Here is a 23,769-nt window from a genome sequence, read left to right on the forward strand (position 1 = left end):
TGGTTTTAAGACAACCAGGAAACAGACTGTAGTTGTACACAATCTTGTACGTGTCACAACAGCAGCTGTAAGTGACCTGAAGACAGAGGAACATCTGTCACCAGACAAACACAACTTTAGAGTTCATCTGGATTAAGAGCAGGAGCAGAAAGTCTTTCTGTACCACACACACTGTGCGGCTGCCTACACCAGGGCGCGCGCGCACACACACACACACACACACACACACACACACACACACACACACACACACACACACACACACACACTGGGACAGTAAACAGGCCGGTGTGCTCCACATGTTGGCTACCTTCTGTACTTCCCTATTCTGTGCTCCGTGTCCTGTCCAAGGTATGACGTCGATCCGTCGCTCCAGCCAATCACTGCCAACTTGAGGCTGATGCTGAAGGGAAAGTTGCTGGTAAGAGCCGCAGATTTTTTTTCTCCACTCTCATTGACATTTCAACTCCACTACGGATCCAAAGGTAGATAGATTTTAATCGGGACCTATAAGTTTCTGTCGCCGTGACAAGGAGGAGAGATCCGGGGACGGAAGAACCGACTTTTTACGCACACAGGATACCGGTGAGACGCGTCCGCTGCCTTTTTTATCCGGTGAGTTTGGACGAACTATATTTTTAAACAGTTTCTTTTTAATAATTAAAGCCCTGATACTTGCCATTTTGATCATATTTAAATAACTCAAAAGTAAGTACTTGTACGCGTTGTCTGATCTCAAACTTTAAAAAGCAGTAGAGAGAATTTGAAGCAGAAACTTGAGTGCGCACGCAGATTGATTATAAGTCTGGTTCATCGGCAAAGTTAGGTACAATTATTGGTTAAGTACTTGCAAGTTGCTGTGTGGAGCCTACAGGAGGTGTACACCCACACACGGTCCAACACAGCGAGATGACTTCGTTTTTGTTGTCATCTATCACGCGCACATACAGCGTGTAATTAGCGATCTTCGCCGAGGAATTAAGCGCACGTCACGCCTATTATTGGAGCTTTTTACGCCGGGGAAAATTAAAGGCTCCGACCTGTACAGTGAATTGAATGTATATCCATCAGCGCGGGGGGAAATGACGCTGTCAATCCGTGGAATATTTCAGCCAAACTGCGCTTCTTCATTGCGCGTGATTTATGGAGAGTGTTTTGTTTTAAGTGTGGAGAGAAGAGAAGTTATTGGTCGTGTTGTGAGATGAAACAATTTTCTAAGTTTTGACTGCAAATAAGAGAGTGACAAAAAAAGAAAGTATAATGAAGTATAATGATGTGCGCCCTGAGGGTTTTCAGTTTGGGTCCCGGGCCTTTATTTATACTCTGTGTGTGCTTTATTCACATTTATATATTTTCTAGTTTAATGAGATGAACTTACATATTTCTTTTTTATTTTGTTTTTATTTCTATCAAATGATAACATACAATCTGATTCCAAACAGTGGCCGGGTGACTGTGGGTGTCTCAGGTCCAGTCTCTGTTGTATGTTTGGGTTCAGTGTTTCTGTCACGCTTGCCGAGCAGCGCTGTGACACCATTAGCCCCGGTGTTTATATCCCAGCCTTCAGCCTTTTGCCAGGAGAGGGCTTCTGTGGACTACGCCTTATGTGGGCCACATCACAAGAAATCCTGTAAAGATAGTGCACTGTGGAAGTTTTCAACAACAACAACAACTACAATAACAAAAACAATAAAGAAAGAAAAAATCATTTGCATGCTCTGGAGGTGAAGGATGGAGCCGCCTAATTCAGTTGAAAATGCAGTTTAATTTAAAGGCATGTAGAGCTTTATTTTGATAGGACATGTTTAAAGCAGCAGTTGTTGGGCTTTCACATCCAGCAGAATAATGATAGTCTTTAAACATCTCCTCCTGACAAGCTACATATATTTCTATGTCATGTTTCCTCATATTTCCTGAACGTGCTGAGAAATAAGTCGACATGATCACATCCTCCGTTCCGGTACGCGCTCTCCATGTGCAGCGAGCCCTGAAAAACAAAACACAAGACAAAAAAAAAACAGATTAATGAAATAAGTTAAACAAGCATGTGATTGTTTAATTATTGTTGATGAAAACAGAATTACAAATTGTAAAAGTGCAAATAATTTATGCAAATAAACTAGTGGTTTCTTCATGAATCTCTTTAGAGAGAATAAATGTCACAATCCGAGGCTGTTTGATGAATGACAGGTCATCTGAACATGAATGCAGCTTACAAATTCAGGTCGTCCCTTCCAGCGATCAATATGATTACAAGATGGACACCAATTAATAATAATAATAATAATAATAATAATAATGATAATAATAACAATAATAATAAATAACGTTGAGTTTACTATGTAAATGGCTTTTTTCCCCCTCAACTTTATTTTTATACTAACAAATTATAATCCATCATACTTGCAGCAATATTATCAATTTAAATTACCAACTAATAATTATAATCACCAACAACAATAGTGGTAATAATAACAACAATAATAATAGTGATAATAATAATAACGATTCTTATAATATTGGATTTGTTTATTGCATAAAGCAAGTGAATTAAAATGTGAGGCCTGTAAATGATAGTTTAATGAGGTAGAGTTAAGTTTTGTGGGAGGTAATAACACATCATCATTATTTATTGTGCATGCAGCAGTGTCCTGAAACCAAATAAAACAAACTGCTATTTAACTACTATCAAAGAAGATATGAACCAATGCTCCAATTATTAAAATCTACAACGATCAGATGGATTCCGCTCAGCCACCTTTTTATTTACCACACACAATCTTGTTACAATATCCTCGCATGTTCTAATAGACCCTCTGAGATGTCCTGATACATAAAAGGTGAGTAAACTGCATGACCTCCAGTGAGAGATCATCACAAGCTCTCAATAAAATGATCAAATACAAACATTTAACTACAGAAAACAAATGCTAATTGCAAGCTCTTTTTTCCCCATCAGTTTTCCACATGATGCATTTATCTCATATAGATCAGCCTGTAAAGGGTAAACTGTAATCCCTAACAAGAGCTATCCAAATGAGGTGGGTTTACCCTGCACTACATCCCTCTTCCTGTCCAAAAACAATGTCACTGTTTTTCACCACAGCTCCCTCCTCTGATGTTTTTTCTTTCTTTCTTTTTTTTTTTGTGTTTAAAAGTTTCTAGATGGGTACAAATACCACGTTGCCTCAGGGGAAAATAGCGACCAGATTAGGCTTTCTTTTCAAGGCCTTTGGCATTAGTTGCTGCTAATCCGAATTGGGCTAATTGCTTTCCCAACATCAGCCTATCCCGTTTTTTTTAAGACTCCCACAACAATCCAGGGACAACCTTTATAAAACAGAAAGAAAACATTTCTATATAAGAAATATATTTTCTAACAGGGTTCTGAAAGCATACTTGGCATGCGAGTGAATATTGTAGAAAAAACAAAACAAAACAAACAAACAAAAAAAATACAACAACCCCAGAAATCTCCTGAGAGTGGAGACAACGAATTAGCTCTTGGAGCGGATTTACAGCTTAACCAAAGAAATCAATAACCTACTGGAGGTATTGTTTCCAAAGAAAACTACTTGACACACTCCTCGGGGAATCTGTCTTTGAGCGAGGGCAGGTTAGTGGTGTGAATTTTTGACAGCTGCAGTCTGTGACAAGTGAGTGGCAATAACATTTGCACTACAAAGGTTGTCTATAACCACAAGAAATAAAGGCTTTAAATACAAGATTTAAAATCAAATAAAAAAAAGTTTGCATATGAGATCACGTTTTAAGCTTTAATTTGACGAGTTGACGCACGTTTCTCAGCATCTTGTTACACAGCTGAGTGTGTTCAGATCTGAAAATGAAATGCACAGTTCTGTGGTTTGGTTTGGTTGGTGCTTCATGCGCTCACTATGGCTGCCCGACATGAGGACGCACAGTAAACACTCCACCCTGCTCCTGCAAAGTACAACTCCATTGCACTTTTTTTTTTTAGTGTTACTCAGTCTATAACTTTATTTCAGCCCACTCTCTCAAACTGACCGGAGCATATTTTTCCTGTCTGAAAAAAAACAACAACAACAGTGGAATTAAAAGTTAGCTGTGAATCATTATGACTGTTGTTTGAAGCTCCACCTCATTCAGGTTTACAGTAAATCATAGCCAACACGAGGTTTCCTGATAGCACAAATCGGGTGGGGTGGACTGGGGATGGGTGGTGGGGTGTTTGTGGTCTAATGCATGTCTAATAGGGGGGTTCTTGACGTGAAAATGTTTGGGAACCCCTCCCTCGCTCCCTTAGCTGATATAAGCTGCGGCCATTCACAGTAGGCCTATAGGCTGAGCCACCAGTCTAAGTGAGTAGAAACAATGCAGGAAGGAGAAACAGATGAATGTGCTCGTTTAGTTTACGGGTTGTTTGATGAAGGAGTATTGGCCAAAGTGTTGTTCCTCACTGCGGGACCCTCGGTGACAGTTTGAGCCGGTCCTCTCAGCTCATTATCTCGCCGGCCCACTGAGGGCCCCATTCAGGCCGGGCAGTCCCTCTCTCTCTCTCTCTCCCTCTCTTTCCCCATACCTCCCTCCCTCTCCCTCTCTGACTCTCAGCTTCTCTCTCTCTGCCTCTCTGTCTCTCTCTCTCTTTCTGGCAGCGTCGTTTGTCTACTCATTGAACCCATAGTCAGGAATGCGATGGTTGTTAGGGAGCCCTCTTTCACCTCCGAAGTGTTTTATTGATGAGCTCTGACTTCTCCTACTTTTTCGCATGTCAAAGAAAGTCAAGTGTAGGCCTCCATGACTTCATTTCGTGGCCTCCCATCCAAAAAAAAAGAGAGAAGCAATTTCTCTCCCCTCCCCCTGCTTATGCATGCCCCCCTCCTCTCTCTCTCTCTCTCTCTCCCTCGTTTTGCCCTTTCATGCACCCCCTTTTCTGCTTTGGCTTCCACATCCACACAACCCCTCATTCTCTTCCCTTCGGTTCTCCTCCTTTTGGAGTAAGCGACGGGGCTCCTCAGTGCTGAAACTGGTGCTGCCCAAAGCTCCGGGTGTATGCTCAAACACGGGCACAGAGGGGTTGCTTTTGGGTGCGTTGAGGTGTGCGTTAATAGCCAGTCATTCAACCAACGCAGTTTGGGAGCGTGTGGCCATGGCTACACAGTCATTTGCTTTACTTTATTTACGCGTGCTATTTGCTGTCAGGTCGCAGGAGTGACGTCGCCGTGCCTCGCAAATGTGTCCATAAAAAGCACCGGAGCTTGCCTAAAGGCTGCGCTCTTTACGCATGGTGTTCTTGTTGACAGGAGGGGTAAGGCTATTCAGGGGAAGGTGATACCCAAAAGAATCAACAAAAGCACGTGGGGGACATTTTCTTAATTGTTTTAAGTGAGGGGAGGGTCGTGCTGATTTCACATGTATAAGATTTTCAACGTAAATATGCGAGAGAAAAAAAATAAAATCCACTTTTTCTTCTCAGATATAGTAGATTCCATACAGCATCACAGATCTCCTCTCAGGGACCTTTTAAATTATGATTTATTTTAGAGCAAGAAAGAGCTGATTCACGTGTTAAGTCTTTAAATTATTATATTATTATTATTATTATTATTATTATTAATATTATTATTATTATTTAAGAAAACAAAAAGTTATTTTGTGTTTTATAATATCCGTGAGTGTTGATCTCAGTCTATATTTGATATGAATAAAGAATAAAAAGTCAAATAAAATAAAAACAAACAAAACTACAGAGGTGACATTTTCCAACATGTCCCCAAACTTTTCAGAATAATTACATGTGTTTCTGTAACGTGAACCGCATCGGCAGCTTCATAAAAGGCACGCTGCATCTCTTTATCATTTTTAATTTGCTGTTATGAGCGCGCCGCTCCGCTCTTAGTTTTCCGTCCCCCCTTGCGGCACTATAGTTAGCCTCAGGTTGGAGCTGAAACATGCCTGAGATTCCCTGCGCGGACCCAATTCAGCCTGGAAGAATGGAGCTTTCCGTCCAATGGGCATTTCCAAGGCAGTTGCTTTGCAATAGGGCAATATTCAGCAAGTGAGCGCAGGGTATTTGCATGCGTGGGCTGATTAGTGGGTTGGGAAGACTCTCTCTCTCTCTCTCTCTCTCTCTCTCTCTCTCTCTCTCTCCCTCTCTCTCTCTCTCTCTCGCTGTGGCTCTGCCCTGTTTCCCGCTTTGGCTGTGGTGCAGGGGGAAGTGTTTATATGGGGGATGATGACAGAGGTCGGGTCGTGCTAATGGGCCAGTGAAGAGCGGCGGAGGGAGGCGAGGCGAGGAGAGGCGAAGCGCACACAGCAGACCAGGAACACATACATTAATACACTTGTTCCATCACCAATCAGCATAGGTGTGTTCATTCTCTTACCCCCACCTCCTTCTACCACCACTCTCCCTCCCTCCTTTCCTCCCTCCCTCCCTCCCCTTCTCCTCTCTCGCTCTCTTTTCCTCTTCCCCACTCTCTCTCTTTCCGACTCTCTCATTCGCTCTCTCACACGCCAGCGCACATCCTCGCCAAACTCCGTGCGTCCTGACATCTGAGTTCACTGTCAATCTCTGTCCACTTCGCAGGGATATCCCCTCCGTCTCCGCCGAAGACCACTGGAAACTATTTTTTCCTCTTCTAAACTTCCCGAGAGAGACTGATCCTGGTCGGCTTTTTTTTTTGTTTTGTTTGTTTCTTCCTCTTTCTGTGGTGTGGAGAAATAGGCTGTAGCCTATAGTTTGCCAAGGACTTTGACAACGACGCAGGATGCCCCAAAAAGGTGAGATCCTGACTAAAAGTTGGTCTGTGCTGTTAAATTATTGCATTTTAAATATTATGGTATACTGTTATTATTGTATATTATTATATTATTGCTGTTATCATTAGGCTTTCATATTATTATTATTATTATAGGTCATTTATTCTCGGCTTTAGGGTAAGGTTCAGTGGTGAGGGTTGTGGGTGTTTTATCGTTTGGACTGTGCAGCCCTCTGACTGGAGAGTGCGAACAGCCTTTAGCGTCTCTGTCTGTTTTATCTGCTCGATTTTGTCGCTGTGTTTAGTCCTTACGGATAGCTTACCGCTTTATTTATGACAGTAAAGAGTAAAAAGTCACGTTGGGCCAGGACAGTGATCATCGTGGAGAATGGGGCGCAATGACCCGTTGAGGAAAGGTGTCAGATTGATTCATGCAGGCGAGTCACCCAAGCGCCTTCTACAAAAAAAAAAAAAAAAAAAAAGCTCCATGGAAGCAGTTGGGTAGGAGGCCCGGTCTAACGTGTTTGTGTGCCATAGGAAGATTTCCTCCTTTTTTTTTTTCTAAACAGTTTTTGCCTTCAATTAATGATGACAGCGAGTGAAACCACTTTTACATTTACAGCAGCTGGGCTGTGTAGTATTCTAAAACACTCACACACTATCTTGACAGGCCTATCAGCCTTATTAATAATGTCTCTAATAATCCCGATGATTTAATCAGACACAAAAGATGGACACAAATTGTTGCTTTGTTTTTTTTTGTTTTTTGTTTTTTTGCTAAATTGTCAAAACAATTATAGAAATTAAGCAAATAACATAGATGCAATCATTTACTGTAATTGTGTGTTTTTCAAAAAAGATAAATTCGGCATAAAAAAATAATAATAAAAATGCAAAAACACACCAGGCCTATGTCTTAATATGTGAACTCAAATTGGAGTTGAGATTAAACCTGTTGTCTCTATGGATGCTGATTTATTGTATCAGCATGCATGTATTGTTGTAATGCATTTTCTAATATGTAACACTTTTCTTTTTTTTTTTTAATAACCTTCCTCCGTATAGATCTATATACATATTATCTGTTAGGGTGCTCCTTGCACCGGGGCCATTATGGAGCAGGCCTACATGAACTACTTGTGCATATGAATGTTGTGAGCGCAGCGGCCACAATAAGTATGTTGAATTAAGACATTGTTGTTCCGGATTACTAAAGGAAAAGAAATGCAGATTAGATCGTAGTTAACCTCAGGAACAACAACGTTTGAGCTTTCGACCTTAAATAAATGATTAACCACTTGGACCATACAAGGCTAAAAGCTACTGAGTGCAGGCTGCTCGGGTTTATTATAGCCTCTTTCTAATTTATACATTAACTTCAACATCATGACATTGGTGTAATAATAACAATAATAATAATGTCTGAATCCCGCACTTGTTTTTTTTTATTATTTTATTTTAGGTTATGGTAAACAGGCTAACTCCGGCTATGTGGGCCAGTGTGATGGAATCTGAATTTGATGAATGCAGCCTGTTTGTGAAACATAAAAGAAAGCTACAGTCTGAACGCAATACGTGCGTCTCTCCAAAACCAGCCTCATACTAAAGCACAGTGTGTTAGACGACGTTATTAGGCCATTTTGCTCTGCACACAACACAACTTTGCATGGAGGGAGAAAAACTTCAGACTTCTCCCTCCCTGGCCCCCTTTTTATCTGTTCCCCTCCAGTCAATAGCTTCTTTAATGCATTTGTCTTTTCCAATTGAGCGCCCTACTGCGCTGTTGTGTCTTTCAACCCGCTTTTACAACCCGCACCAGCAGCACAAAATAACCACCAAATATTTAGAACAAGAAATTACCGGGTTTTTTTTTTTCTCCTTTTAATTTTTTTTTTTTTTTTTCTATAAAAGCAGGCCAAACAAAACTCACATTCACACACTATAGCGGCACCGGGGTCACGGTCGTATGTGTGTGTGTGTGTGTGTGCAAGAGAGAGAGAGAGAGTGTGTGTGTGTGTGTGTGTGTGTGTGAATAGTCCCGGAGGGGGTGGATGCATGCCTCCGGCTCTTTGTATTAATCTGAACTTGTTGGTGTGTTTAGTGGGGAAGCAGTGTGTTTCTAGTCGCGGAGGCCGAGTTTTCGCCCCGGGTTTGAGGTATACTGAGGGAGGGGAGGAAAAGGGGGGTTGGGGGTGCATTGTTGGGAGTCCAGCAGGCTTTGTACAGCAGCTTTGTACCCCCTCCTGGTTTGGACTTTTGCAGAGCAGTGAGGCGAGGTAGACAACGTGTGTCACTGTACAGTTTCCACGATAGACTCCACAAGAGGAGGGATATCAAGTGTAAAAAAAAAAAATGGTGAGACGATGAGGGCTGATTTCTTTATGTGATTTTTTTTTTTTTTAATTATCAGGACCAAAAGCCTTTGAAAGAAAAAGGAAAAAAAAAGTTACAGGCCCAATGTCACGGCAAGGCTGTTAGTTTGAATTTATTTTTGACAAGGCCCCTAACACAGATGTTGAAATAATCTTATCCCGCGTCGATTTTCTGATTCATTTTGCTTGGCAGCGACATTTAAGGGTTAAATGCGAAATGTAGTGCACAAATGAAGCTTACAGTAGGTTTACGTACATCAGTATAGCTGTGGCTGTGCTAATGTGTTGTTTTGCTTTGTCCTATAGGGAGACATTAAGTAGTGAAAACGGCAGATGATTGACTAAATTGTTATAGAGTGGACAGTCAACTCTGTTTCCAGGCAAGTTTAATTAAAATACATACATACACTGAGGATGTCAAATTCATGATGCATCAATAATGTTTAAGCACAAGATCCGCAAACAAAAAAAAAAAGTCTAATCGCACGATGAGATGAGAATTATTTAAAAAATAAAATGTTGCAAATAATTTTACAGATATATATATATGTGTGTATATGTATAAATATATATTCATATAGATAAATAAAGATGTGTACACGCCTTGTTTATGATTGGATGCTAACCAGCTTTGTTTTTTTCCCCTTGTGATGCTCAGAATACCACAACCAAGCCACGTGGGAGTCTGGCGTAGCCTCAATGATGCAGAACAGTAAGTTGTTTTTTTAAGTACGTTTTTCTTCTTTTTTTTTTAGAAACTTTTTTTTTTAACACAACCGCAGAGTCCCTAATGTGGTTGCATGGAGGCAACACCCACTGACATTATGCATTGGTAACTTTAAGAACACTTTAAAGGAAGAAGAGAGAAGGGGGGAAAGAAAAAGAGGAAATGTATGTAGAGGCATAAATTTGCATGACTTTGAGGTGCAGGGGTGAAATATTCTCAGTTATTTGATGGTCGTTTCATTGCTGTTCATTTATTTTATTTTATTTTATTTTTTTTGCAATGATAGGTAGGCAAGTTATTATTGAACAAGTTAATCACACGTCGTCCTGCTCCAGAGACAGAGAGAGAGGGAGAATAGAGGGGGTTGGGGTTGAGAGGGAGATTTTTTTTTTTTTGTTTCTGCTTGAGTTGGTATTAAATAATTGCACAGCCGTCTGCATTAGCGTTAGAGCTGGCTGCCAGGCTGCATACAAGATTAGCTGCGCAGAGAAGAGCCCTGCATGAAACATGAGGAATAGCAATAATGTCTTATGTAGATTAGTCCATATTCTTCACGGACAGACAGCATGAACTAGGAAGAAAATGCTCATATTATAACCGCCGGCCTCACTTTTAGGTGCAGGCTGAACTCACAGTGGAAGATAAATATTAACAACCATATTGTCGTGGGTGTCAATCAAAAAAAAAAAAAAAAAAAAAAAGAAGTTGCTTATAGGCGTCTTGTGTTTAAAAGTAGCCCATGAGTTGAATATTTGTCTTATTCCTGGTGTGTATGTCTGTGTGTGTGTGTGTGTGTGTGAGTGTGTTGAAAACAAAAAAGGATAAACATGAAACATTTTCTCTCTTGCTGCTGGACAAGAGGTGTATGACATCTGTGATGAAGGTGTGTGGAATAATTTTATTATATTATTCTCCATATACCTCGATGACGTGTCTGTGCTGTAATCTGTGCGCATTTTGTTTTGGTCCCCCCCCCCCCAAAAAAAAAAAATGTTTGAATCCAAATGACAGCTGGTGGACTGTTTGATGTGTCGAGGTGATTCACAAGAAGAAAAAAAACTAAGATGCTTTTTAAAAAACTGCTGGCAGGAGAGTTTTTTTTTTTTTTTTTTTGTCATAGGCCGCAGCGCTGTGATTTGTCACTTGTCCATTACAGAGATGATGAGGCCTTATCAAAGCTGTGTACAATACCCAGTGCTCCTGCTTTGCTGCCGATTGATGATAATGGGATGCTCCCCTGGCTTTGGCGTGTGATGTCTGGTGCGAATTGCCGAGGAGATATCATTGGGCCCGGCCCTTTGGGTTGTTTAAAGGTCGCGACGGCCTCGGTGGCTTTTGTGCTAATAACTCCTGGGTGTATATGGTGGGGAGCGTCCAAATTGACACCATATGTTTTCCTATTAGTCGACTTGCAATAGAATACAAGGCGCATAATCAGCGCCAGCGGGGCGAGATCGACTCTGGGCACTTGAGGGAATTGTGCCATGATTAAGACTTAACCTTAGGAGAGTTTGATTTTTATGTGATGTGCTTATCTGACGGTTTTATCGATCAGCAGGATTTATGTGATAGTTATAAATCAGAGGTGATGGAGCAGCTCTTGGAGAACCACGCAGAGCAGGGGCCTGCTTAATACGGGTATAGGCCAATTTTAGCGTAAGAAGTCTATTAATTCCACTTAATCCTGGAATTACCAAAGAGCAGGAGGGATGATAATGGGTTTACTATCAATCAGATCCACGCTGGAAGATGATTTCACATAGCGGCCAAAAAGGGGGGGATATGTTAGTCAGTTAAACAGGTTTCAGGTTCTTTGTGATCCATTTCTGTAAAATAAAGTGTGCAGTTTAAAGCAAGAGTCCTGTGACATATTTAAAGACGCCTACCGACTGCACACAACAGGACTGCAGTGGCTGTGAGCATTTGTTGTCAAATACAAACAAGGAGAGAGAGAGAGAGAGAGGAGGAGGGGGGGGGGCTGCATGTCACTTTTAATATGTTAAGAATCCAGGCGCGCCCTCGTTTGTGTGACCGCGCGTAGCCCCCGGCCACCTTAAAACGAAGTCTCCCTCGGAGGGTAAACGAGTAGCGTCCAATTTTGTCTGAGTGATATCCAAATGCAGACAGAAAGGGTCGTTTTATCATGCTACTATTTGTCGTGACGATGCGATTTTCAAAAGCAGAGCGGTGTCATAAAGTGACATGCCTGCCACAAGTGCTCCAACTGATCTTTTCAATTAGCCTCCCATGCATGATCCGAGGCGACTTCCGCCTATTTCCAGAAATTAAGCTCAAACTTGACGTGCAGCTAGCTTTATTTTAAAGACAAATGTCAGGCAGGCTCATCATATTTTCCCCCTCTTCTATATTTGGAGCTTATTTATTGCTAAGGAGCCTCTGCTCCCGGAGTCAATGTACCGGGCGGCAGCGCAGGGGAAGGGAGCGGAGAGACAGAGAGCAGCTCAGGCACTCCGGGGAGTCAGCTCTCCCTTTTGGCTTCAGGTTTGCGGGCTTATTCTGTGCTTTAGAAAGATGGAGTAGAACAATTTAAGGATAATTTACAACAAAAAAAAGGAATGTTTTTTTTTTTAAACAATAACCAAGCATAAGCATTGCTATTTTAGAGCTAGTATCATATGTGGTGCCTGTCTTACTGGTGCGTAATTGTTGTGTTTTTGAAGGACGATCGTCGATTTAACATCACTTTCCTAAAAACAAAACATAAGCGACGCTTTTTGGACTTTATTATTTCAGCTTTAGTGTTTTATGTGATTGTCGCTGCTGCTGGTTATTGCTTTTGGGGGATAGTTCATGACTGAGGTGCTGGTTCTGGTGCTGGTGTTGGTGATGCGCAGCTGTACATGAGGGGATGGATAACGGTGCGAATGTTTTAATACCGAAGTTGACAAAAGGTTGGTTTGGAATTTCTTCGGGGACAAAAAGATCGACTTCATGTCGATTTATTATACGAAAAACAAACAAACAAAAAAAAAACATATTGTGATGTTTTGGTTTAGTTTATGTGATCCAAGTTCTGCATGTGTTACCGAATAACTGCGCAGTGTTTGTCTTCAGAGAGCGGTGGAACAGTTTCTTAAAACTCTTGTTTTGTCAGTGCACTTCGATTTAAAAGACATTTTTTTTCATTTTTACAAGGTTATGACAGTTAATTCAATTTGCAGTAAACCTCCTGTCTTCACGTTTCATCTTTAACTCGGTTTATTCTGAGCGCCTCTGCCATTCTCCACACCATTTCTGGTTTTAAATGAATTTGCTTTATCACACATGTTTTAATTGGACTGATAAGATGGTGTGATGACTCCGATGCTTTTGTCTCCATGTAGGTCACAGTGGCGTAAACCAGCTTGGTGGTGTGTTTGTTAATGGTAGACCGCTGCCGGATTCCACCAGGCAGAAAATAGTTGAACTTGCTCACAGTGGTGCTCGACCCTGCGACATCTCCAGGATACTGCAGGTGACAACCAAACTCCTTTTATTATCTCTTTTGAACAGAAAACTGATTTATGCAGACTTTTGATTTCAGTGGATACAAACTACTTTTAAAATATAAAACCATCAAGCAAATTGTGGAACATAACGGTGTGGTCTTCACATGAAATCCATGTTTTCTTGTTGCATTTTATGATCAGTCAGTAAAAAGTTTACATTCCGTTTACTGGAAATGTAATAAGGCCGTACTGTAATAAGTAATCTGCCTGTTCTGATGGGAAAAAAAATTAAATATATTGTAAATTTAAAAAATGCCTAATATACAATTCAAGGCATATTTTTTGTGTTTATAGACCCATGATGAAGTCCAAGTGCTGGACAGTGAAAAGGTGATAATTATTTGACGCCATCTTAGAAATTCCATTAATAGTCGTAAATAATGTATGTGAATTGTGTCTTTTGTTTTCTATACAGGTATCCAACGGCTGTGTGAGCAAAATCCTGGGCAGATATTATGAAACTGGCTCCATAAGACCGAGAGCAATAGGCGGCAGCAAGCCCAGGGTCGCCACTCCAGAGGTGGTCGCGAAAATCGCGCAGTACAAGCGGGAGTGTCCGTCTATCTTTGCGTGGGAGATCCGTGACAGACTTCTGTCGGAGGGGATCTGCACCAACGACAATATACCCAGTGTAAGTGTATTGACTGTAAGTTATGTGCATGATTTAATTTGCCACATGAAATGACTTTTTTTCTCATGCAGTGGAGGAAAAGGAGATGGGGCAACCAACCATTCAGTCTTATTAAACGCACTGCTTTCAAAGTGTGGGCCACGCATTAGTGCACTGTGATCACCCAAACATACAGTCAATTAGAAGGAGCGCGTTGTCCGACATCTTCCTGTGCACATTTATTATCATTAGAAGGTGTGTGTGTGTGTGTGTGTGTGTGTGTGATTGAGTGAGAGACATATAGGACCACAGTGACACGGCGCTCCATCGGATCCTAATCTTTATTTTTATCATATGTAATTTGTCATTCAGGTGTCATCGATAAACAGAGTCCTCCGCAACCTGGCTAGTGAAAAGCAACAGATGGGCGCAGATGGCATGTATGACAAGCTGAGAATGCTCAACGGTCAGACAGGAACTTGGGGGACCCGGCCCGGCTGGTACCCCGGAACATCAGTGCCAGGGCAGCCCAACCAAGGTGAGCCTCATTATCACACAGTGGCAATAAAGCCACCTTGACGCATGTGGTTGTGAGGTTGGATCAAAAAAAAAAAAAAAAAAAGGGGCTTATTTGGCTTCACATGCCTGTAACATTTGTGATCAGTTCCAATTTTTTAAAAATGAAACAAATAAAATGATCTCGCTCTCTCTTTGAAGGGAGAAGGGGCCTTTATTGTGGACCACAAATTGCCATGTTTGAATATGAATAGTTTTACAGCTTATTATTCTGGTGGTTCCAGTCCACGGCCTCTGTTTGCGCGAAGGTATTGGCATGCTGCCCTGAACAAGACCCCCAATTAAGACTAGTCGATTAGAGGAAGCCATATAGGCTGAGCATGCCTCCACTGTCCCAGACGTGGATGTGCGTGACAGCGGCTTGTCTTTTCAGCAGAGGTGTCCATCCAACAGCCTGCATTTTCCTCCCCTCCTGATGGGGAGGCAGAGTCGGGAGAGAGAGAGCTGTGTGCGGGGATATTTAGTACAAAGGAATGTTTTCCTTCACACGCAATGATTGGTTATGGGAACGGTCCGCGCTACGTGTAATTGCTCATTAGTGAAGGCTTTGTCGCTCATTATGGCAACATGCAGGAGTGTGGAAGATGGTAAGGCTGCTGCGGAAATATTCCACTTCAGAAGGTTTCCTGTGGGCCTTCTGCAGGCCGAACACTGAGCTGATTATTTTTTTGATTTGAAATGTTTAAAAGTTGATTCATCATTGTCATCGCCATTTCTATGCGTCAGAAAGAGGAAATGATCATTTGCATTTGTTTGGTGACCACGTGGGGCTCGTTATGAACGAGCAACAAAGCGGAAATGATCACAATAACAACTAAAATCATTAACTTAATTATTCTGATCATTTCTGTCATTATTATGAAAGTATTCATTTTATTTAGTTGGTAAAGTCTGTAATAAATGCCTGCATTCATTTATATATTTTTAAATAATCCTCATTAAGATAATATTTATATTTTAATAATAACAACAACAACTTTGGTCATTATGTTCTGAATTCAGGTATTTAAGTATCAGTTGCCTCAGGGGAACGAAAATATGTTTTCCATCCGACAGCCGGGTAAGCAGATACAATGGCTACATGGAGAGTGACAGGGCCCCAAAAGAAGACAACTCTATCCAGAGAGGGACGAATAAAAAAAAAAAAAAAAACTCCTCACCGATTTCTGTCTTTTATGTCTGTCTCATTCTCTCGCTCTCTGGCTATATGGCTCTAAATCCCGTCTATAGGATTTAGTCTCTCACTTTCTCTTTCAGTTCTAAGCGGTTTCTCAAGAGTGTTTTGATCCGGTCTCAGCAGCTGAAAGGTGCCGCAATTGGTTCGGTATCTCTCTCTCTCTTTTTTTTTTTTCTTGCTGCTGCTTTTCCGCCTCACTGGCTGAGACATCGTGATACTAAAGAATGAGTTTATTTCCCAGCGCTTTTATAAAGAAAACAAATCCCATCCTAGCGTCAGTGGGTCTGGCAGACGGATAATAGCTGCACATTCACTCCTTTTTATGGATTATCCAGAGTGAAGAAACAAATAGCGTGGATACAAACTATTGGCCTGTAGAAGAATACTTTTGTCTATTTTTCTTTTTTTTTTGCAGCAAGGGAAATTGTCAAGAAACATGTCGCATCAAGTTTCCTCCAGTGAACCAAGACGTTTATATTTAGACACTAAATGTGTTGCAGGCCTGCAGAGAGGCATGTCAAATTCCCTTGCAGCAAACCAGGATGAAAAACACTTTTTTTAAAGCATTTCTAAGAGCTTCATCTTGCACACAAGTAAAGTCCAGTTTGACAAAAAAAAAAAAAAAAAAAAAAATGAAAGTTTGCACTCAGACTTCCATTTTTAGAGTTTTCCTGCATGTGCACCTGTTTCGTCCTTGAAACAACCTCTGCTTGCTCTTGAGCAAGGCACTGCTCACTTAAAACGATTAATCCGGTTAAAACATAAACTCAATCTGCATACAAAAAGCAGAGAGTTCAACCTCAGTGAGATATTACATAAAAAAAAAAAAAAACACCCTCCCATCAACGCACCCCTGCTTAATTTCGCATTAACTTCTCGGTGTGATAATGATGTCCAACAACAAGACAGACATTAGTCGATAAGCCTCACCCTGCATCTGAAGGGGCAGTGAATAGATTGGCCTTATTTTGGTTGTTCAGGGGGTTGCATGCTCTCTCCTCACTCATTTGTTTCCAATTGAAGACAGAAATCCTGACTGGCGTGTAGCTGGCCGGGGGACGTGATTAATGATGGTAGTGGATAAGGGTTAACACACTGGACTCAAAGCTCTGTTGACTGGGATCCTCGTGCGCACAATGCCAAAGTACTATAGCCTGCGCGCCTCCAGAGAGAGAGAATCCTTTTGTCATCTCCTCCAAAAGCACCCCCTCCCATATATTACACCCACCGAGGGCTCACCGCTCGTCCCTGGCTGTGTCCATAGTTTAATGGTTTCCCTTACTCCTGAAGGCATTGTATCATTCTGAAAAGCGTCTTCTCCTATTCAAAAGTTGGTGGTCACCTCAATGGCTATACCAACGCCCATATGGGAACGACCATTGAGGCATTGCTCTGCCCTAAAAAAAAAAAAAGAAAAAAAAAAGAGGGGGCTAGAGAGTTTGGGGTTTTAATACATTTCATAGGCTCTGAAAAGAGGCTCGCCACATCTTGTCACATTTCTCTTAACCTTTTGAGAACACACGCCATTGTTGGGGAAGCGATAAGTACGCGAAGCTTTTTCCCTCGCCAACATGTTTTTCCCACAATATTTTATAAACACTTTAACTGCGAGCTCCTCTTTTCATATTGTCCCCCTTTTCACGCAGCAGTGTGCAATCTGGAAACATTAAGAAGAAATTGCAATCATTCCTCTGATTCTGAAGTAAATCAGCCATGATAGGGGCTTTTAATTAATGATGCTGCACCGCGCCCTGTACAATTAGCTGTAGGCTGATACAACAAGAGACCCGATAATTAATTATTCAATTAGCTTAATTGAATGTATATTTACTTTATATGCTTTTTTTTTTTTTGTCTTCGTGCAGATGGCTGCCAACAACAAGACGGTGCAGGAGAAAACACAAACTCCATCAGCTCGAACGGAGAGGATTCAGAGGAGACACAGATGCGGCTGCAGCTCAAGAGGAAACTACAGAGAAATCGCACGTCCTTCACACAGGAGCAGATTGAAGCTCTGGAAAAAGGTCGAGAAAACAAAGATTACATTTTACTTTCATTCAATTGTAAAGAAGCAAATGGTTTATTCTAATAAAGGGAAATTAGACATAGCACATGGCTTTGGCAAACATGTATTCTGCAAAAATGGAAACTATCCTCGACTTCATTCAGTACTTTTTCTTTTTTTTTTCACTGACACTTTTCTTGTGCGTTTTTCTTGCGTTACAGAATTTGAAAGAACTCATTATCCAGATGTTTTCGCGCGTGAGAGACTAGCAGCGAAAATCGACCTGCCCGAAGCAAGAATACAAGTGAGTGATCATAACTTTTTAAAACAGATGTGTAAAAGTAAAAAAAAAAAATAATAATAATAATGTGAGAGGGGAAAAAAAATTAACAAGAGTCTTTTATTGCAGGTCTGGTTCTCTAACAGAAGAGCAAAGTGGAGGCGAGAGGAGAAGCTGCGGAACCAACGCCGCCAGGCCAACAACTCCTCCAGTCACATTCCCATCAGCAGCAGCTTTAGCACCAGCGTCTACCAGGCCATCCCACAACCCACTACACCGGGTAGGTCCACCCCAGCTGGGGTGATAATTGCAGGACAGCCCCTTTACTTTAGAAAATAAATAAATAAATAAAACTGTGATATTAAAATGTAATTTGTCAGCTATAGTGTTGCACAGCCACATGTTTATTAGCTACACCACATCATAATTACTGTACATCAGCATAGGTCAAAGTCAGACATATTACTAAATATTATAATGTGACAGCCTGCGGATTAATATATTTAAAATAAAAAATGGGGGTAAAGAGGCTGTGCGCTCTAGTTCACATGAAGAAGCACCGGTGGTTTCCTTTTGATGGATGATTGAGCAAAACTTCTCAGCTGACTATCCGCGTAATTAACGAATCAGGCAGGCACACCGGCAGAGCTGAAACTCACAAGTCAATCACCTGAGACACACACACACACACAGTACAGTATCTGTCCAGGCCTATCAGCCTGTCAAACAAGGCGCCACCTCACGCACGCACTACTTTTAAACCATATTTTTTTCCTTCTCCATCCACAGTGTCTTTCACCTCGGGGTCAATGCTGGGTAGACCTGACTCTGCACTCACAAACACCTACAGTGCGCTGCCCCCCATGCCCAGCTTCACCATGGCAAACAATCTACCTATGCAAGTGAGTTAAAGACTTAAGTGTCTAAATAGAGAGTGACTTTTAAAGATGTAATGTTTGATGATGGTTTATATTGTAAGGGTGGATTCAAACACACCATGAGTAATGTAAATTGTGTTTCCTGGCCAAATCGAATCCTTAAAATCATGTTTTCAATTAAAGGATAGCTCTGCTCAGAGAACAAAAAATAAAAATCAAGCCATGTCTGCTTTTGAGAGTTTACAGTTTGCAGAATATGGTTGGCTAAGCTAATGTAACATTCTCTCCCCCCATCTATAGCCCAGCCAGACCTCCTCTTATTCCTGCATGCTGCCTACCAGTCCGCCTGTGAACGGGCGGAGCTACGACACATACACGCCCCCTCATATGCAGGCACATATGAACAGCCAATCAATGACCACTTCTGGTACCACCTCAACAGGTAGGCAGAAAGTTCATTGTTTACCAAACATGCTTGGGAATTAATTTCCGAACAAACAGTGCACTCCTTGAAACATCTGCCACCTTTCTTGTAACTTTGGGGGGTACTACATAGCCATCTTTGATTCATGATCTGTTGCTTGCAACTTTCCTTTTCCTTTTTCCATCCATTTGGGAAACTGCATGTTTTAAACTGTGTGCAGATCAATACCTTTTACATTCCATTTTCCTTCTGCAGTTGCATGAACAAAGCTCATTTCATCGCCTCTCTCGCCATCATGTCAATCCTACTATTCCAGCCCATAGTTTAGTTCCACCCCATTAGGATGCTGTTACCGAGAGCCATATATACCGGTTATAGTCATGAAGAGTTAATCATGCATAACCACATTTCCTCTGTGCTAAATTGCTAATTAATTTGATTCATTTGCTGTTGTACTCCCTCTGTTTAAATGCCATCGCCAAAGCCTCAATTTATCGAGCTTGCAACCCTTTTACTGTGCAACCATGTGCAGAGCATTGTGACTCATTGCAGCTCCACTGCTCGTCTACCTATTTGCGGGCGTTTAAAGCGCAATACTCTGTGCTATAAGGCTAACTAGTGTAAGCGGTCACACTAACTGTGCATGGCGCATCCACTCATCCAATCTAGAATGATGATTTCTGTTTCTTTTGCTTTTACTAAAGTCTTTCTCTTCTTGTCTTTGTAGGACTCATCTCTCCTGGAGTGTCTGTCCCTGTCCAAGTCCCAGGGAGCGAGCCTGACATGTCTCAGTACTGGTCAAGACTACAGTAGAGAGAAGAGCTACTTCACCTTGTAACCACCCACTCCACCATCGCCCTCCGGCAGTGCTCCTCACACATACACGGCACAGGAGAGTAAAGAAGGCGAGAGAGGGTTGAGAAGAGGCAAAGGACAGGAGAGGAGAGGAGAAAAGAAAGAGAGACTCTGGGAGAGCCTTGGGGACGTCTGGGCTTTGTTTTTCCAGTGGGACTGTGTGTGCTGTTCTGTAGCTCTAGGCACATTCAAACGAGGACTTGGAAGAGAGAACAACGATGGAAAGACAGAAAAAAAAATGGACCTCTGTAAAGTGCCCGGTGTTAAATTTTTATGGAACAAAAACTTATCTGTTTTTTTTTTTTCTATTTCCAACTTCAGTCATTGTTTCCTTTTTTTCTCTGGTGTGTTAGTAAATGGCCATTTGTATGTTAATATGAAAAACCAAGATCAAGTACTGATAGATGGACTGCTAGAAAACCATGTTGGTCTTGCGTTTGTTTGAGAGAGGAGAACCTGAGAGATTCTGCCATGACTATCTTTTAATCTGCTTATATCGAGACTTTCTACCAGCCTTTGCATGGTCTCTGGACGCTGTTGCATATCATTAAAGACGAAAAGCTGGAGGGAAGACTCTTACTGTGTCGAAAAAAAAAAACCCCAACAACAACTATTTATTGGTCTTATTTCTTACGAATGGATATTTAGCAGAGGAAACTCAAACTCGATCCACCCACTGACGCTGTGGTCTTGACTCCTCTGACATGGGCCTGCGCTTACTGGCTTATTAAACACGGATCACTATCAACAGCTCAAAGTGTGCAAAGACGATGCGACATGCAACACAACTTGGACCTCTTGCTTCGGTGGTTGGATTGACTCTAGATTACCACGAAGAACATTAAATGTGGAAAACAGGTGCAAAAGAAAACCTGTAGTCTGTAAATGGTAGACTGCGTCTTCGATATAATCCAGTTTGTTTATGTCAAAATGTAAAGTACTTGTCTTCCCTAGAAATCTTCCAGAAAGATTTCTCCAATAAAAGTTGATTTCATTTATATCCCCGAGAATATTCTATAAATGTTCCATGCATCATAAAAAAAAAAACATTTCTTTAGGGTCAGGTACAATTTGTCTCTTAGGTATAGTTGTATTATAGTGTCCTATGGTCAAAAAAAAAAAAATGTGCAACTAGAAATATTTAATTCCTATAATTATGATTAAACATTGCTTGACAGAGTTTTAAACTTAAGTGTTTGGCAGTTGTTTACAAGTACATATCAGATTTAATCATTGTTGATTGTAAAACAGACCAAAGCCTTTGTATTTCATCTAGTACACAGTGTTTTTTTAAAGATATTAGTCTTGTGTTGCAAAATTTTGTAAACACGTTCTGTTCGATTACATTGGCTTCGAGTTTGTAAGACTGCAGTCGAACCCCGCAGTCCTTATTTATAATTGAAGACCAGGGGAGGGTTTTTCTAGCATCATCTGTCATGCTCTTTTGAGTTTTGCATTTTTATTTTAGTGTGTACGTAAAACATGGACACACACTGGGTTTACGTCTGAGCAATGCTTCTGAGATAAAAAAACGTCTACACGCTGTCTCTTAAATATTTCAATTTAATTTTATTTAAAATGGAGCTTTCTAAATGTATTTTGTGAAAACTATAAAACATTTTGTACAGTAAAATTGTGTCTTAAAGAAAGCCTTTTTGCCTGCTTCAATGCTGTGTCGATCTTTGCCGAGAAAGTAGAGACACTTCTTTAAAATGTTGACATGATGCATCATAACTGAAAATTTCGACAAATCCAAATGCTGACAAATGTCAGTACAAAGACTTGTAATACACACACAACACCTCCAATTCCCACCAAACAAAGGTGTCCACAATAACAAACCCCTCTTGATGTATGGGGCTGAAACAAGTCAACACAAGACCACACAGCACAACACCACCACACAATGAGAAAGGTCAAGCAATTCACCATCACTGGCTCTTGTTGTAGCAGAGTTACGATGGTATGGAAAAAAAAATACAGAACCAATGAGGAGGAGGGAGCAGAGAAGAGAGAGAGAGGGGGGAAAGTCATGGAATAAAGCAGTCAGTGCCTAGAGCGAGGCAAAGGAGCGATTGTGTGGCAGAGTGAGTTATTTTGCTTCACTTGCTGCCTCAGCAGGGGGGTCGTGTCTGTGTGTATGTGTGTGGATTTGAGCGGGTGTGTTAGAAAGGAGAGAGAGTATCTAAAAAGGAAAGGATGTCCAAGAGAGAGAGTGGGGTCAGGTAACATTCACACAGCATGTAACAGCACCAAATATCTTGCTAAAATTCATTAATTGAATTTACACATCTCAGTTAATATTTAATAGCCCAATCAGAAGTTTGAGCATTGGAGGTTAATCAGATTTTTTAAAGAGGATTTTTTTCTGGGGCTAATGCAATTTCTCTATCCATTTAATCCAGTTTATCACAGAGACAGAGGAAATCCTGTTTTGAGAGAACACGGGGAGGGGAAGAGAGAACAGGTTAGGCGGCTGTGCCTGAGACAGAGAGGGAACATTAATAATTACAGAGAGAGAATGAAAGACAAATTCATCATGCAAGAAAGAGTGCAATTAACAGAAGTTTAAATTATACACAGCTTCAGGATAAAAAGGTTTAAAATGTAATTCCTGTTCAGAACAAAGTCGATATAAGTTTTTGTCAAAAAGTTCCTGAGAACTTTGTAGTCTATGATCTGTTTTTTTAATGAGGAAACAATTCTGACCTGGAAATTTTCGCAGCAGCCCAACAGAAGCTCACATTGTCCTATTTAGCGTCAGCAGTTAAACTGTGTGCTCTGTGTGTGGTTTAAGCAAACCTGAGGTAACATTTCCCTCATCGTAAAATACAATAAATAATAGTCTAGCTTTGTGCATTTCGTAAACTGTATTTAACCTCTTTATTTAATCTTGAGCACACCATGTTTGAAGTGTTAAAATTGTGTTACTTCAATAGTGCTGCAATGTGACGGCTGTTCAATAGTAGAACCCACAAGACCTCAACTAAAACTACCGTATGAAAACTATGGCTTTGGTTGAGAATCAATAGGACACAAGCAGCAGCTGCCAAAGACATGATTATAAAAGCGTATTTTCTACGCTGAGCCCTGTGGATTTCTTTTTGGCTACAGGGTAAGTGAAGATTAGAAGAACTACGTCCACAGCGCTGAGTGTTCATCTTGTGTGTTACTGTTGAAGATTTCATTGAGCTAAAATGAGTTATTTTCACAAAAACATTAAATGACTCATATTTAATAGACATATGTTTTTCTCCAGGTTTAAATATTTGATATGATATATTAACATAACTCATTACACCAAAACATGTTATATAAACCATTATTGAGATTTGAGCAATAAGAAAAAAAAAGATTGAGAAGTAAGCCAAAACAAAACAAAAGATGACAATTATGTTGGACTTGTCCTGAGCACAGTGTACCATTTTTTTTCTTTGCGAGGTGAGGGGGGGGGGCATCTAAAATAAATCCCACTGAACAGGAGAGAATACCCCGTCTCAACCTTATTATTGAGTTATTGAATTCAGAAACTCAAATTAATTGACCTGAATCACTTATTTGTTCTCATTACAGAAGCATGTGTGGCTAATCGTGACTCACAGCATTGTGGGTCTGT

At 40.9% G+C, this 23,769-nt stretch overlaps 1 protein-coding gene across 9 annotated transcripts in view; it reads left to right on the top strand.

Annotated features, from left to right (window-relative positions):
• pax6b (paired box 6b) overlaps positions 1 to 21,285 on the top strand; it is a 40,804-nt gene extending 19,519 nt beyond the window's left edge. The window contains exons 1-14 of one of the 9 annotated variants that reach the window (XM_027281453.1): positions 410 to 615; positions 6,569 to 6,762; positions 9,771 to 9,824; positions 10,699 to 10,722; positions 13,184 to 13,314; positions 13,643 to 13,678; positions 13,764 to 13,979; positions 14,331 to 14,496; positions 17,577 to 17,735; positions 17,938 to 18,020; positions 18,126 to 18,276; positions 18,786 to 18,898; positions 19,175 to 19,316; positions 20,026 to 21,285. In XM_027281453.1, the coding sequence (XP_027137254.1) occupies positions 6,750 to 6,762; positions 9,771 to 9,824; positions 10,699 to 10,722; positions 13,184 to 13,314; positions 13,643 to 13,678; positions 13,764 to 13,979; positions 14,331 to 14,496; positions 17,577 to 17,735; positions 17,938 to 18,020; positions 18,126 to 18,276; positions 18,786 to 18,898; positions 19,175 to 19,316; positions 20,026 to 20,111 (1,374 nt within the window). In that variant the 5' untranslated portion in view covers positions 410 to 615; positions 6,569 to 6,749 and the 3' untranslated portion in view covers positions 20,112 to 21,285. Of the gene's footprint in view, positions 1 to 409; positions 616 to 6,153; positions 6,348 to 6,430; positions 6,763 to 9,418; positions 9,493 to 9,770; positions 9,825 to 10,698; positions 10,723 to 13,183; positions 13,315 to 13,642; positions 13,679 to 13,763; positions 13,980 to 14,330; positions 14,497 to 17,576; positions 17,736 to 17,937; positions 18,021 to 18,125; positions 18,277 to 18,785; positions 18,899 to 19,174; positions 19,317 to 20,025 lie in introns of those variants that run through there. The other 8 variants (XM_027281454.1, XM_027281457.1, XM_027281452.1 and 5 more) reach the window with 8 other exon arrangements.
• The last annotated feature ends 2,484 nt before the right edge of the window (positions 21,286 to 23,769 follow it).

This window comes from Larimichthys crocea, chromosome VIII (genome assembly GCF_000972845.2).
Source record: "Larimichthys crocea isolate SSNF chromosome VIII, L_crocea_2.0, whole genome shotgun sequence".
Classification (NCBI taxonomy): Eukaryota; Metazoa; Chordata; class Actinopteri; family Sciaenidae; genus Larimichthys; species Larimichthys crocea.